Source organism: Helicoverpa armigera, chromosome 22 (genome assembly GCF_030705265.1).
Source record: "Helicoverpa armigera isolate CAAS_96S chromosome 22, ASM3070526v1, whole genome shotgun sequence".
NCBI classification, from domain to species: domain Eukaryota; kingdom Metazoa; phylum Arthropoda; class Insecta; order Lepidoptera; family Noctuidae; genus Helicoverpa; species Helicoverpa armigera.
The window spans coordinates 560597-575620 of record NC_087141.1 but is presented as its reverse complement, the minus strand read 5'-3'; the positions used below and the strand labels follow the sequence as shown (position 1 = coordinate 575620).

General features: G+C 40.1%; 1 protein-coding gene across 2 annotated transcripts; it reads right to left on the bottom strand.

The window, feature by feature from the left end:
• Positions 1–208: 208 nt before the first annotated feature.
• Positions 209–14586, bottom strand: LOC110371742 (PHD finger protein 12). 2 transcript variants are annotated; one of them, XM_064040324.1, is made up of 14 exons: positions 14227–14586; positions 13901–14085; positions 11189–11338; positions 10618–10805; positions 10054–10202; positions 9293–9367; positions 7846–7979; positions 7155–7273; positions 6116–6828; positions 5268–5510; positions 4500–4795; positions 3939–4086; positions 3385–3602; positions 209–2929 (listed from the first exon to the last, which is right to left on the bottom strand). In XM_064040324.1, the coding sequence occupies exons 1-14, from the start codon at positions 14272–14274 to the stop codon at positions 2737–2739; spliced, it is 2859 nt and encodes a 952-aa protein (XP_063896394.1). In that variant the 5' UTR covers positions 14275–14586; the 3' UTR covers positions 209–2736. The 2 variants fall into 2 exon arrangements, with proteins under 2 accessions (XP_063896394.1, XP_049699110.2); XM_049843153.2 differs by having other exon boundaries at positions 5984–6828; positions 14227–14585.
• Positions 14587–15024: the final 438 nt, after the last annotated feature.

The following is a 15024-nucleotide window of genomic DNA, read 5'->3' as shown; positions in this document are numbered from 1 at the left end:
GTAAAAAAAAAACGTCATCTTGACTTTCTCGAGCGCGGCTATTTTTTTTTTATTTTGAAGGGATTAATTCAACGTTCACGAAAAATATAAAATCTGACGATTCCCGTAAGCCGAAGTAAGGAAAATTAATCGATAAAGTTTAAAGCGTGCAGCTACGTGTTGCCGGTATTCTCCTCCCAAGTTTCTATTCCTCTCTCTCTTTTTTCAATTCAATTCATTTGCAATAAGTGTTAGTACATTTTGGGTCTTAAATAATCTACACTAATATTATAAAGCTGAAGAGTTTTTTTGTTTGAACTCGCTAATCTCAGGAAGTTACTGGTCATGGTATGCATGCAGATATATTGTTTTTAACGAAGACGATTCATTTTATTGGATAGGTACTTTTGTTAAATACGTGTGCCTTCCAGTTGCATTGTTTGTCTATCGTGATACCGAGAAATGCCGTTTCGTATACTTCGCCTTTTTTATACAGGTCGTGGTGGCCTAGTCATCCGGTTAACATTGGCTCTACTCTGCATAACGTGGTTCACAAATTACGCGCGTAGTGTCGCTTCATCAATGAAAGCAACTGCTATCTCTTTCTATCTGTTCTGCAAGAGTGGCAACGCGCAACTCTACTGGATGGTTTTAAACTAATAAATTAAGTCAAATTTATACGTATTTTTTTTGTATGAAAATAGCTGGGAAAAAGGCTAGGCAGATTATTTCATCAACATCGACATTGGTGTTAATTTTTCAAAGAAAATTAGGTTACAGTTAAATTAAAACTAATAATAATCAATTTATTATTAGTTTTAATTTGTTTTTATCTATATCTCAGAACGGACAAACATTAGAACAAAGCTGTCATAGTTGAAAAGACCTATCCAACGATGTATTTGACTTTGCTATTGGTGGGGTTTATCATTACGCCCAATATCCAGTTGGTACAGTATAAGGTTGAAATGCAAAATTATAGTAACAATTATGAACCCTAACGGGCACAGCAAGTAGTACTTAGAAGACATACTCGTAGTAGCACTTAGATATTCCTTTAAAAACATGAGATATCAATGGATTATTTAGTTTTAACTTTTACACACTTTTTGATCTATATCTCAGGACGGGCAAACGACAACAAAGCTGTCATATTAAAGGTTGTTCTAGATAAAAAGGCCTATACAATGATATGTATGACATTGCTATTGGTGGAGTGTACGAGGTTCCGTATATTTGTGTCCATTGTCCTTTATATGTTTTTCATACTTATTTGCTTATAAATAAAAGTTTTGTACTTCAAAGAATAGGTACATACTGGTTTATTTACTTGCAATTTTTTCAGTTCTTCAATTTGTTAAAAGGTTTGCAAAAAACCTTTCCATTGTCAGATTAAGCGAATTCCTCCAGATAATCGTCAGATTATAAGATGATTACGTTAAGGGTACATAAATGAACCATATATATCTTAATCTGACGCGCTCGAGTATTTCAAAATGGCGATTTTTTTTTGCAATTTCAAGTAATGGCCACGAGTTTAGGTCACGTCTAAATCGTCAGATTATTGCATAAGAGCCTTCGTTTTGGTTCACTTAACACCCCTTTTGGTAATCTGACGCGCTCGATAAAATTATTTTTTTTCCCATTTTTAACCCTTACCTACTACCACCCCCACCATGGAAACAGTCAGATTAATATACGTATGTTTTCAAAATGACGTAGAACGTGCATGCTATTAATATCTGACGCGCTCGAGTATGTCCATGCAACTGTTTTTTTTTACATTTTTGAAAGTTTATAGCCGCTCCACCCACCGATGGAAGTGTGTGTATGTCAGGACATTTTTTTCTTCTTATCATCTAAGCTTCGCAATCTAATAGGTCTCATTGACGCTCGAGTCACTCCCGATTTAGCACTCTCGCCTCCCCTACTATTAGATTTATAAAAAACGATATCCGACTGCCTATCTGACCTCCTCAACCCGATAATCCTTGGCAATACTGGTTGCAGACTTTTCAGTTTCCGACTATCAATGATATTCTAATGTCAGCCGGGATCCATAACAACCATTACTTAACATATCCAGAATTGAATAAATTGAACAAAGTTTCTAGTGTATATTTATATAGCTAAAACCAACCGTTGTATACAACATAATATTACATGAACGTTGTTATACTTAAAACATTGCATTACACATAACGATACAATTATAATTAAGTTAAGAGTAAACAGTGCATTGATATAACCAATGTATAAGTATTAGTTAAGTGTAGACAGTTCTAAATCTGACGTATATTTTAGCAGTATTTTGTAAATTTGTCCAGAGGGAACTAATTCCCACACCTGGGTAAAAAGTATCCTTGCTCCATGGAAAAAAGCTTATTTTAGCATAGTAATTTTGGCCTGAAAGCCACACAGAAGGAGTTAATATTGCATAGGATAAACCACAATCAATAACAACAACTATTTCAATATTAACGTTATTTATTTTTAATGTTTAGTCATAAGGCTTTAGGATACATAAACCTGACAGAACCGGTCTACACTTAACCCTTAAAAACTAAACTAAACAACCTTATAGTTATCGGCATGGATAATGAGCTCTCGGCGGAAGGGTGGGAATCGCTTTGCGCACTGTACACATAAGGCAATAAACCAATAAATCACTTCTGCGCAGGGGAAGGTCAGGGCTCAATATCCTTGCCGATGTCTATACTAAGAATACTACATACTGCAGTACTAAATGATCGTCTGCTATAGGGCGTCGGACTCGTACCCGAAGCCCTGGTCGGTGATGCTGAACACGAAGGGCAGGCAGCCGAACTGCAGCAGGGCTCCGTGCGGCACCAGCGCCGAGCCCTCCCACGCGCCGGCTGATAGCGGAGGGGAGGAAGGACAGCGGCATGGCTGCTCGTCGGGTAAGGGGATGGTTAGGTTGCCGTTTATTCTGTAAATGAAGATGTGGAGTTGATTTTTTTTGTAATAATGTTCTTAAATACTTAGGCTGAACTGATTTCAAGAATGACAGGAACGCTAATTTTCAACTTTCTTTAAAAAATCAGATCCATAGTAAGCCAGTTGAGCTACGGTAAAGACTAAAAACCGTCGTATTCCGTTGTGTAGGCCTTTTAAGTACCAGGGACCACGGTATTCTTTTGAACAATCCCGCAGCCCCGGCAGGCCTTGGCCCTGCTGGGCCCCGCTGGGGTTGCTGACATCTCTTTGACTCACGCGTGGAACAACGCGCGCCGTCCACACGGGTCTGTCGTCTAAGTAGACAGAGGGACGATGAGCTACCCGAACTCACCGCCCAAAGCCCACGTTCAAAGCAGCTTAATTACAAACAAGCAATAAGGTCCTGTTTTTCTTGAAATTGGCCTAAAAAAATATTTTTACACTCACTTGAGCGGCTCCCGCATGCGATGCCGCACCACATCCCTCAGCAGGTCAGCAGGCGCGGTGACGTCACGCGCTGCGTCGGGACCACTGACGTCACGCGTCCCGTCGGCAGCGGTGACGTCACGGGCCGCGTCGGGCGCGGTGACGTCACAGGCGTACAGCACACCGTTGACGCACGTGCCCCACTCCGAGTAGTTGATCAGCTCGAAGTGACGACTCACCTGGAGGTATAAACAATAAAACATTTAGGAAATCTTATGGTTTCGTACTTACTCCCGGAGTAAAATGTGACTCTATCATTGAAACTTTGCTGTACGTTTGTCTGTCCGTATGTTAGCACATGAACCATGATAGTAAGCTAGTTGAAATTTTAATACGATTCGCTTGCATACATGTTTACTTGCCTAGCAATATGCCGTTCAGGGGCGGTTCTAACTCCCAAAAAAGGTTATTGGCATACCCATCAGATATTATTGAAAATTCACATATATTCAGGGAGTTTATAGGGGAATTCTTGAGGAAGTATACAGGGAGAGTACATAAGGCAGTAGACGGACCTCGTCCATGAATATGACGGCATGGTGCCGCGACACGTTGCGGCAGGCGCGGGCGTCGAGCCGCACGTCGCAGCCACTATCAGTGCCTACGCTCAGCGACGACAGACGCATCGGGATCGGCCGGCCTAGGCCTGAACCCACACCATTTCTGAAAAGAGATGAAATAATGATGTAAATAATGATGATGTCTTCCTAGTCGATTATCGGCTACGGCGGTTGTTCTCATGTAAGGAGATTACAACTGCGCAGGACATATTATAGTGCACAAGCATTTGCGCAGACACAGGTGTACTCACTATTCCTTCACTCTCATAGCGCGATCCGACACAATCCGAGAAAGATCAGGCGCAGGACCGACATTTACGTAGTTTCTAATGTACAGGTGTAATAATAACTAATTTCCAGGCTCTAGGCTGCTTTATGAAAGTTTCTAAAACCTACAAAGCGATTTCGGCCTGACCAACCGATTCCTGAATCGAACCCAAGACCTTGGGTCAGCAGCCGCGCTTGCGACAACTAGATAACGAGAAAAGTAAGAAGATGATAAAAGTTTTGACTCACTTATCAGGCTTGGTAATAGCACAGAGCGTAGCCCTCACTATGGCATCACTGAGGGAATGTCCCGGGCTGGTCGGTGGGGTGGGGCTCTCGGGTCTAGGGTCCCTGGGTCCGCCCCACACGGCGGCGGCGATTCTGGCACGATCAGCCCGGGAGAGCAGCTCGGAGGGCAGAGCCCGGCGTAGAAGGCCGAGGCGCGCGAGCTTGGCGCGGTCCAGCGAGCGGCGGAGTGCCGCCTTGGCAGCACCGGAGATGCCGCAGCCGCGGAATGAGCCGGCTGCCTGCTCGCCTGCTATCACCTGTGGCAAATAGATTTTTCTCTTTATGTCGGTAATCTGATAATGTTGTCAGCCAACCACAGCACCTGATAACTTAAAAGAAATCGATTGCACATGACATCGTGGACAAATATTTGCGCAGACACAGGTACACTCTATTCCCACCCCACACTCTCATAGTCCTTAGGGACGACAATCTATTCACACTCTTACAATGCTCACGAACGAATGACAATCTGACACGACCGAAAGATCAAGAACAGGGCCAACATTTACATATTCTCAAATGCACGATAGTATGAATCACCAACATACAAACTGTGGGCTACTTTATGAACATAATTAAAATATTTAAATTAATCATACCATGCCAACCATAGTTCGGCATCAGGTTCAAGCCTGACCTCTCCTCACTTGTGTAGACTTATATCCTCCATAACACCTGAAGATCTTTCATCACTGTAATGTATAAGTACTTCAGTGAACTACACACCTGCTGCAACCGTTGCCACGCCAACAGCTTCACGAGCCTCTCATCCAACTTCTTCAACTGGTCATCGACCACAGCCAGCAGTTCCTCCACATTCGCATCAGGCCTCAGCTCCAGCCGCTCACTCTTGCCTCGCTTGGGAGGACTCTTGTCTTCGCTGGAGACCTTGCGTTTCTTTACTGAGGCTGTCAGGTACTCGAAGTCTGAGTCTGAGAGGTCACTTGAGGAATCTGTGTGGCGTTCCGGCTGGAAGGGAATAGGAAACTTTAAAGTAGGAAATTAAAGCAGATTATTTATTTATTCATCACAAAGTTACTTTGCCTTTACAGAATGTTTAACCTTTACTACCATATGTATATCTAAAGGAATTTTTAATGTTTTATTATAATAAAAAATACGCATTCGATACAGTATCTACTTACAAATATTTCCTTAACTATAACTTAACGATTTTTATGACTACTGTTATTATGACTAATGGTGAATTTCTATCAGATTATAGGAATCCAATGTAAGAAACAGTCAGCTGCAGATGAGTTACCATCTATGTAATAACGAGTTCCTATATTATAGATTCTCGTTGTCATTTACCCAGCCTTAAAACCTGAGGAACAGTCTTACCAATGATTGTCTTAGTAATCAGGTTGAAGTCAGATAGCTATCATGGTCCCTAGTCCTGGCCGGCAGCTGAGGCTCATGCGGAGCTGGTGCTGGTCTACCTGTGCAGTGTGCTCAGAGCTGATGGCGTGCAGGTCATCAGCAGCGTCCTCCTCGGTGACGCCCCGCAGTGGGGCTGGCTCAGCACCGTACACCCGGCAGCTGAGGTTCCTGCAGATCTGGTGCTGGTCTACCTGTGCAGTGTGCTCAGAGCTGATGGCATGCAGGTCGTCAGCAGCGTCCTCCTCGGTGACGCCCCGCAGTGGGGCTGGCTCAGCACCGTACACCCGGCAGCTGAGGTTCCTGCAGATCTGGTGCTGGTCTACCTGTGCAGTGTGCTCAGAGCTGATGGCATGCAGGTCGTCAGCAGCGTCCTCCTCGGTGACGCCCCGCAGTGGGGCTGGCTCAGCACCGTACACCCGGCAGCTGAGGTTCCTGCAGATCTGGTGCTGGTCTACCTGTGCAGTGTGCTCAGAGCTGATGGCATGCAGGTCGTCAGCAGCGTCCTCCTCGGTGACGCCCCGCAGTGGGGCTGGCTCAGCACCGTACACCCGGCAGCTAAGGTTCCTGCAGAGCTGGTGGTCTACCTGTGCAGTGTGCTCAGAGCTGATGGCGTGCAGGTCATCAGCAGCGTCCTCCTCGGTGACGCCCCGCAGTGGGGCTGGCTCAGCACCGTACACCTGGCAGCTGAGGTTCCTGCAGAGCTGGTGCTGGTCTACCTGTGCAGTGTGCTCAGAGCTGATGGCGTGCAGGTCATCAGCAGCGTCCTCCTCGGTGACGCCCCGCAGTGGGGCTGACTCAGCACCGTACACCCGGCAGCTGAGGTTCATGCAGATCTTGTGTTTTGGAGCGTCTTCATCCTCTTCAGTGGGGTCGTAGCAGTCAGTTTCTTTCAAGTTCTTCAGAACTGTAAGTAGAAGATGTAATGTAAGGTGTCTTAATTCAGATAAATATGAAGAATATATTCTGTTGTCATTTAATTTTGCAATGGGATAGTACAATGCGTAATTTTGCTTGGTTATTGAATCAAACCTCAGCCTGCTTTTTAAATGTGCTGTATTGAAAAGGCGATAGTGGTTTACCGTCGTACCACAAAAAAACTTTTAAACGTCGGCTGAACACTTGTCAAAAAAAATGACAGATTATGACGTTCAAATAGGGTTTGTTTTGCAGCCACTTTTTTTTAGACAAGTGTTCAACAGATGTTTAAGTTTTTGTAGTAAGGTTAGTTACCGTTCCTGCAGCGCACGTACTCCCGGCGACTGGGCAGCAGCGGCGGCGGGTGGCGGTAGTGGTGCCTCACCATCGCTGGCACCGACACGCGGCCTCGCATACACACCGGCACCTTTATACTGGAAACCGAACAATTACGGGTGAAGCGGGTCTGAGGATTGTTCGAAAGAGTTACCGCGGCCCTGGTACATAAAAGGCCTGCGACGGAACACGACGGATTTTAGTCAGTAAGAGTCTGACACTCTCTCACCGCTGCTAACCCACAGCGGGAGGGGGCATTTAATGATTATTGATGTCGTTAAAAGAAAAAAAAAGGGTGTCTAAAAGGCTCCGTGGGAAATGCCATAACTACCCTTAAAGTGCTCCAGCATGGTGCTAAACGAGTTTCAACGCCGTGTATCGGAACGACGGATATGATAACCCGACCCGTGGCTACCCATAATTACTCAGTATACCAGTCTATATAAAATGATTGTTTTACTTGTTCCTGCTAAGCTATCGAACAGTTTGAACCGCTGCGGTGTACAAAACGAAGTGGTACTACGTCGCCCGCTATCAACATTTTATTTAGTCGGTATGACAATCTTTGTAATTACATGACAAAGTTAAAACTTCACTAATTTCAATAGACCTGTATCTCAAGTCATGAACTCCTGAAACATAATCCCTTGCCAATATAAGAGTTACATACCGGAAGGCAGGCCTTGGCTTCTTGGCCCTGCGTATGAAGTCGACCTTGACGGCCTGCTGGTCCACCGGCCCCGAGAACTTCTCCCACAGCGCCACGCGCTCCGTCGCCGATATCGAGTTCACTAGCTTCCAGTCCTGACCAGAAACGGCAGTAACAATAATAAAGTACTTTTAAATTAAACTTTTGAGGGTCTTTTAAACAGTTTTCTGGGTTTTCGATAGAATCCTCGATATATCTACACTAGCTTTTGCCCGCGGCTTCGCTCGCGTTAAGAAGTATTATTATTAATTAGGTATGGTTTTTGCGGCTTTACTTTTGTTTAGCGTGTGTAAAAAATTAGGGCCTACAAAACTTCTTTTGTACACAATATTCTTTACTAATCTGTCATTAGGCGCTAAAACTATTAAGTTATTGGGTGAACTTACTCGTGAGCAAGCAACATAAAACTGTCTATGAGAGAAGCAATGTTCTCTCAAGTCAATGCACAGCGCCATCTAATAGCGGTAGGCAGAACTTCTCAACATTTAGAACTAAACGTTCCATTACGCACTGATAGGTTCAAACTAATACATTTTACATCCTTCATCATCTCTTATTTTATCACCCGTGGGGGTTGAATTAATCAAAATCGTATTTAAGCGAACGTCATCATAAAATTCTGATTCGTCATCAGGACTTCTTCATAAAATCTAAGAAGATGTATACAAACTTTCATCCCCTATTTTATCCCCTTAGGGATGGAATTTATCAAAATCCTTTCTTAAGGGATGCCTACGCCATAGTAGCTTTATGCATGCAAAGTCTCAGTCCGATCGGTTTAAAATTGACAAAGTTTCATACAAACTTTCATCCCCTATTTTATCCCCTTGGGGGTAGAATTGATCAAAATCCTTTCTTAAGGGTTGCCTACGCCATAGTAGCTTTATGCATGCAAAGTCTCAGTCCGATCGGTTTAAAATTGACAAAGTTTCATACAAACTTTCATCCCCTATTTTATCCCCTTGGGGGTAGAATTGATCAAAATCCTTTCTTAGCGGATGCCTACGTCATAACATCTACCTGCATGCCAAATTTCAGCCCGATCCGTCCAGTGGTTTCAGCTGTGCGTTGATAGATCACTATGTCAGTCAGTGACTGACTTTTATATATTTAGATATTGACAAATTATCTGCCTCATATTGCGTGACGCAAAACGAATGCAAAACGGCAAGACGACGAAAAATAAATCGTTCATTAACTTCATTTGTAAATAATTTGTTAAATTCTAAATAACTGCAGAGTGCAGACATATAATTTTAAGATATGATGCCATTATGCTATTTCGGCGATACACTCAACTGTCGTACGTGTGAAAGCAACTCAGAGAAGAATTTTTTGTGAAAGCTTTCCCCTGATTCCAACAATAGATATTATAAAAATATAAAAAAGTGGTCGATATTACACTCACAATGTATTGCTCAACATGGTTGGGACACATCCAGCGGCCCGTCGGCAGCGCCGTCAGGGGCGGATCCAAGCAGTCCTGCGAATAAAACATACCATATTATTTAGTGCTTAGTCAATTACATAGTAGTCGGCTTTCGCCCGCGGTTTCACCCGCGTAACGAGAGAACTACTTCTCGCATATGGTTAAAAAGTAGTCTATATGTTATTTTATTTAATATTACAAAGCTGAAGAGTTTGTTTGTTTGTTTGAACGCGCTAATCTCAGGAACTACTGGTCCGATTTGATAATTTCTTTCAGTGTTAGAAAGCCCATTTATCGAGGAAGGCTATAGGCTACTTTTTATCCCGGTACGGGAAGTAGTTCCCACGGGATGCGGGTGAAACCGCTGGCAGAATCTAGTAAGTTATATTACTGACAAGTTTCATCAAAATTCATCCAGTAGTTGAGCCTGAAATGAAAGAGGCACAAACATACCCACATACATCCTTACAAACTTGTAGTTGAAATAGGCAGTAGCTCTCATATTCTTTTTTTTTTGTTTCAGCTGAGGAAAATGCCTGACGCATACACACACCGCCCGGGGAGAAGGTGAGGTTATGTGGGGCTCGCACCCACTAAAAACGTCAGCTTTTGTGCCATCTTCTGCCTTTTAGACATGGGCCACAAGGACCAAAAACGACTTTCGTGACCATTAGCTCTCATATCCTGGCTGTCACGAGAGTTACCCCAGCAACCGGCTGAGCATATAATGCTGCAGTTACCTGATGGAACAGCAGCGGGCAGTAGTCGCACTGCAGCAGCGGCGCATGCTTGCAGGTGGCCTGGCACACGAAGCAGCTCTTAGCAGGGAGTGGGACGCAGCCCCAAGCGTCTACGCTTACTAGAGAGCCGTTGCCGTTCTTGCCTGGGTCTGAGGGTAACAATATAATATATCGTAAGGAATTAAATAAGGAGAGTACTTAAGGAAGTACATAACAGCGTTCATAAGGAAGTGTATAGCGGTAGTTTACAGGGGTGGTACATAGGAGTATATAAGAGAAAAATAAGGAGTAGGTAATGCACAAGGGAGTGTATATAGGAAGTACAAAGGCGAAAGTATATAAGGGAGTACATAGCGGGAGTAAGCAGAGAACATTAGGGGAGTAGGTACTTAAAGTGCGTATGGATGGGGAGTACGTAAAGGAGTAGATAGCGAGAGTATTTCTGGAACATACATAAAAAAGTACATATAATATAAATTTTCGTGTGAGAGAAGATCTCTCCTAGATAGCTTGCAGATGGAAAAGTTAACCTAAACATCCAAAATCATCTAAACTTTAGCGTACCTTTATCAGTCCCAGGAAATATGCAGGGTATCCGCATCTCTCTTGGCAGCTCGAACTGCGTGGGGTTCATGATCTTGGCAGCCTTTACTAGGATCTCCATGGGGGTCAGCTCCTTCTCCGGTTCCTTCTTCACTTCCTCCTCCTCATCCTTGCTCTTCTTCTTCGCTGAGTTTGTGCGGTTGCGCAGGCTGTGTGACGAATGAAATTTAAAGTCAGACTAGATTCAATGTGAATCTAATGAATGTGTGAATAAATGGGATTGGTGAGTGGACTGATGAAAATATACAGTGACTTGAAATCAAGTATCAAGGCATAGCATTAATTATACACTTAATCAGTGCATCTATACCATGATGACATTTGATCTGTACCAAAATTAAAAATGTTAAATAACTCTGCTGATACTAAATATACCGTGCAGAAAAAAATCTCCTCTATTTAATGGATATTATACATATAACCTTCATCAATCACTGCATCAAAGTCCATTGCATAGTTTTAAAGATTTACCTAAGCATACATAGGAACAAAGAAAGTTTTATAAAGATTTATATTATGTAGTGATTTTTACCTAGCCTTCTTCTCAGTATCAGACTTGTTATCAGCAGGTGACTGAGCCCTGCTGCTGCGGGAGCTGGCCGGCTTGTTCTCATCTGAGGCCCGGCACTCCTTGCACAGCCACAGACCGGCTGGGATGTCATTCTCGTCCAAGGGTGGGTCACTGCAAGGTGGTGTGCTATGTAATAAACTTATAGATATTTTTTTAATAGATTTATTTCAAAATTTTATTATACTCAGACTTTGAAGAGGTCCTTCTTGAAATTGTTTTTAATTTTTCATTTGTCATGTAATTTGTCATGAATATTTTAATGAGTGTAATATTTTGTGGGTTCTGCACGTTGTTACAGATAACGTATCTGAGTGATACCTAGTATTTCTTTGTGAACATTTTTTACTTTGCATTCAAGTCCCTTATCAGAATTTCTTTGATGTTCATGATTTATTTTTGTTTCCAGTCGCCAAGATGTCAGGCAGTATTCATTTTCAAAGTAAATATTTTTTATGAAGTTTTTAAGGAACAAGACCTTTTGTTTTATTTAATTAAAATTAAATTAATATGGTGCATGGGAATTTAATTTTTTGCCAACTATGTCATGCAGGCATACTACACTGCATATTATGCCTTTTTTTATAATTTTTCAGAATTTCTAATATTGCTTTCAAAGGACTTATTAGAATCAAATCTTAAACAATAGTACTTAATTTAATTGATGTTTTACATGACTTGACATGTAGTAACATGGACAGTTAGAAGGTATTTATTTTAATTACTAAACTTTTGACTGTTTGAATTATGTTGAGCTCTTATTTTCTCTTTCATGTAGGGTCATTTCGCCTGTTCGCGACCATCGCCCAGTTCGCGTCCATTTTGCCGATCTCCTTTAAAAAAACTTCGAAAACAAGATAATTAACACACCAATCAAACGAAAGATCATTACCGCTAATACGTTAATGTATAAGAGGCACGCACAGATAGACAAAAGTTCTGTGCGTCCAACCAATCCTTTTAGAAAAAATAATTAGTCTAGGCTCTTCAACAAGAAAGCGCAAACACGTTGAATTTTAGATAAAAATTAGTGTGCAGCGGTGTGTTTGATGGTAAGTTTTATATTGTTTTATGTGAATTTTAGGATAGATAGCTATTTCTACAGTTTAATGATGAATAAAGGTATAATGTTTTTTATGAATTTGGTAATGTTTTTTATATTTAACGAATAAAATAAGGTGGACGCGAATTACTACATCGAATTTTACAAAACTTCCACTTTGCGTCCACAATGGACGCGAACTAAAACTATCCTCTATACTAATAAACCAAATTGCGTCCACTGTTTTCGTTAAATACTTGCTTATAAAAAATAATTAAAACATGGGTACTGTTTAATATATTAAGATTAAACAGTAATTTTTTTATTTTTTTTTGTTATTTTAAATTAAAAATCAACATTATCATCATTTAAAATTCACTTTAAAAAAATAAAAATATTTTTTCTCAACATTGGTTTAAGTAACTTAAAATTAGGCAATTAATTTTGCAACTTGAAAAATAAACAGTAATCAGTTCTGTTAATTTTACCCGCGTTGATTATAGTAAGTTTTTGGCCATATTAAATTAACAAAACAATATAACAATTTTGTCTAAACATACAACTAAAAGAATTGTTGAGTCAATAAATTATCAGACAAGGCATATTCTTTGAATATTTTTTTATCGATTTATTCTTCTCTCGAATATCATTTAATGCTTTCTTTAAGTCTTCTTCTGTGTATGTTGTCTTTTCCTTCTTTTTTCCTGTATCCGAAGAACTTATCTTAAATGAAATTACTTAATATATTAAGATTAAACAGTACATTTTTTTTATTAAGATATATACGTTTAAATTAAATTATACGGTTATAATTAAATTATATTTTTTTTATGAAGATATATACGTGGTTCTAATTAAATTATAATTTTTCTATTTTTTTATTAAGATATATATATATGTATATATATATATATACGTGGTTATAATTAAATATTTAAATTATAATTTAATTAGAACCACGTATATATCTTCATAAAAAAAAAATACTGTTTAATCTTATTTTAAGTTACTTAAACCAATGTTGAGAAGAATTATTTTTATTTTTTAAAGTGAATTTTAAATGATGATAATGTTGACCTTTAATAATTCAGTTTATTGTTAAATAAAGAAATTGATCTAATACAATCTTTCTTTATTAATTCTTAAAAAAATCACCCCTATATTCCTTTTCTAAGCTACTGGACGCGAACTGGACCATGGGTGGACGCGAATTGGATTTTGTGGACGCAAACTGGGTAAAACGCCTAATTTTGAGGTTTATCGATTTAAATAGAAAACGTAAGATATTTCTAATACAACTGAAAGTTAATCTTAAAATAGACTATATAAGGAATACATTACACAAATTTGACATGGAAATGAGTGCTGGAGCATTTTTATTATCGCCGTCAAACTTGCCAACTGCACTAAATGGTCGCCAACAGGCGAAATGACCCTACCTACTTATTACTTTAATTACTTACTTTACTGGCATAGTAGTATGACTTAAGTCATGGTTAACTTAAAATAATGCTTCTTTTTAAGCACTTATAAATTAACTTATCATTTACTAACTAAGCATAGAAAACAGTTCTATGATTTATAAATAATAATCTTTTAATACTTAGTATTCATGCATCCACCAAGTTACTTACTAGCACCCAAGGTGGAAGCTAGCGGGGCAGCGATCACAGCATATGAGATCGCCGCCTTCCCCGCACGCGTCGCAAGAGTCGTGGTTGTGACCTTTCCCAGGCCTCTTATAGTACGGATGCTGAGGCTTCTTCGGCTTCTGCACGTTTAAATCCTCGTCGGGCGGCTTTATCAACGCCCGAATCAGCTAAAAGACATCCCAAAACCCGTCAGTATACCTTTTCCACAATACGGATGGCTCATACAAACTTTAGCAGCCTAAAATGGCGCCAGATACCAATATCAAGTGGCATTCAAACTTTATATAAAACAATTATAAACAACAAACCGGCATAAGCCCGCCCGAAGTATCGAGGTCGTAGCCAACGTTAGACATTGTTACACCTCACAGTACCTTCAATTGTTATTTATATTTAACAATAAGGATGTAATATGCAGTTGTGAAAGAGTACACTGAAATGTTCTGAATTCTCAGTTTAACCACACAGAATATGGTTTTAGGGGTGCATTTTCAATGTAAGAATGTTTGAAGTATAAAATTTGTGGATTTAGAGAATCAACAATGAAAAGAAGATTAATTTTCTGAAGAAATATGATGTACAGAAATAACACCGACAACCGTCTACGAAAATGGCCGCTTGGCTAGTTCCGAACCTAATTACTCTTTATTTTTAGCATGACTTAACGCAAAACAAACAAAATCGTTACTGATATGCTTGGCGTGCGAAAGAAATAGAGAATCTTTCACCAAACAAATGACAGAGAAGTGGAATGGAACGCGACTGAAGCGTGCGTTTTGACAACTGACACTAGAGGTGGTAAGGTTTTTAGTATTTCGCTAAATACCGTTTTTTTTGTATCAAACGTATGTAAGTTGCAATAAATTAGTCCTGATGGTATAAATTATCTTTTAATCCTCATTCATGTTGCATCTATACATAAATTTATTATTTAATAACTATAAATTATGCTTATAATTTCAAATTCTAGGCTTCATTTTAACATTCAAAATGTTAAAAAATATATTGTTACTTAATAGCAAGTGACAAACTTAGTTCTCTTACCAATAATTTTTACTTAACCAATATCTTTTATAAGGGAAATCATCAAATGACACCCGCTGTGA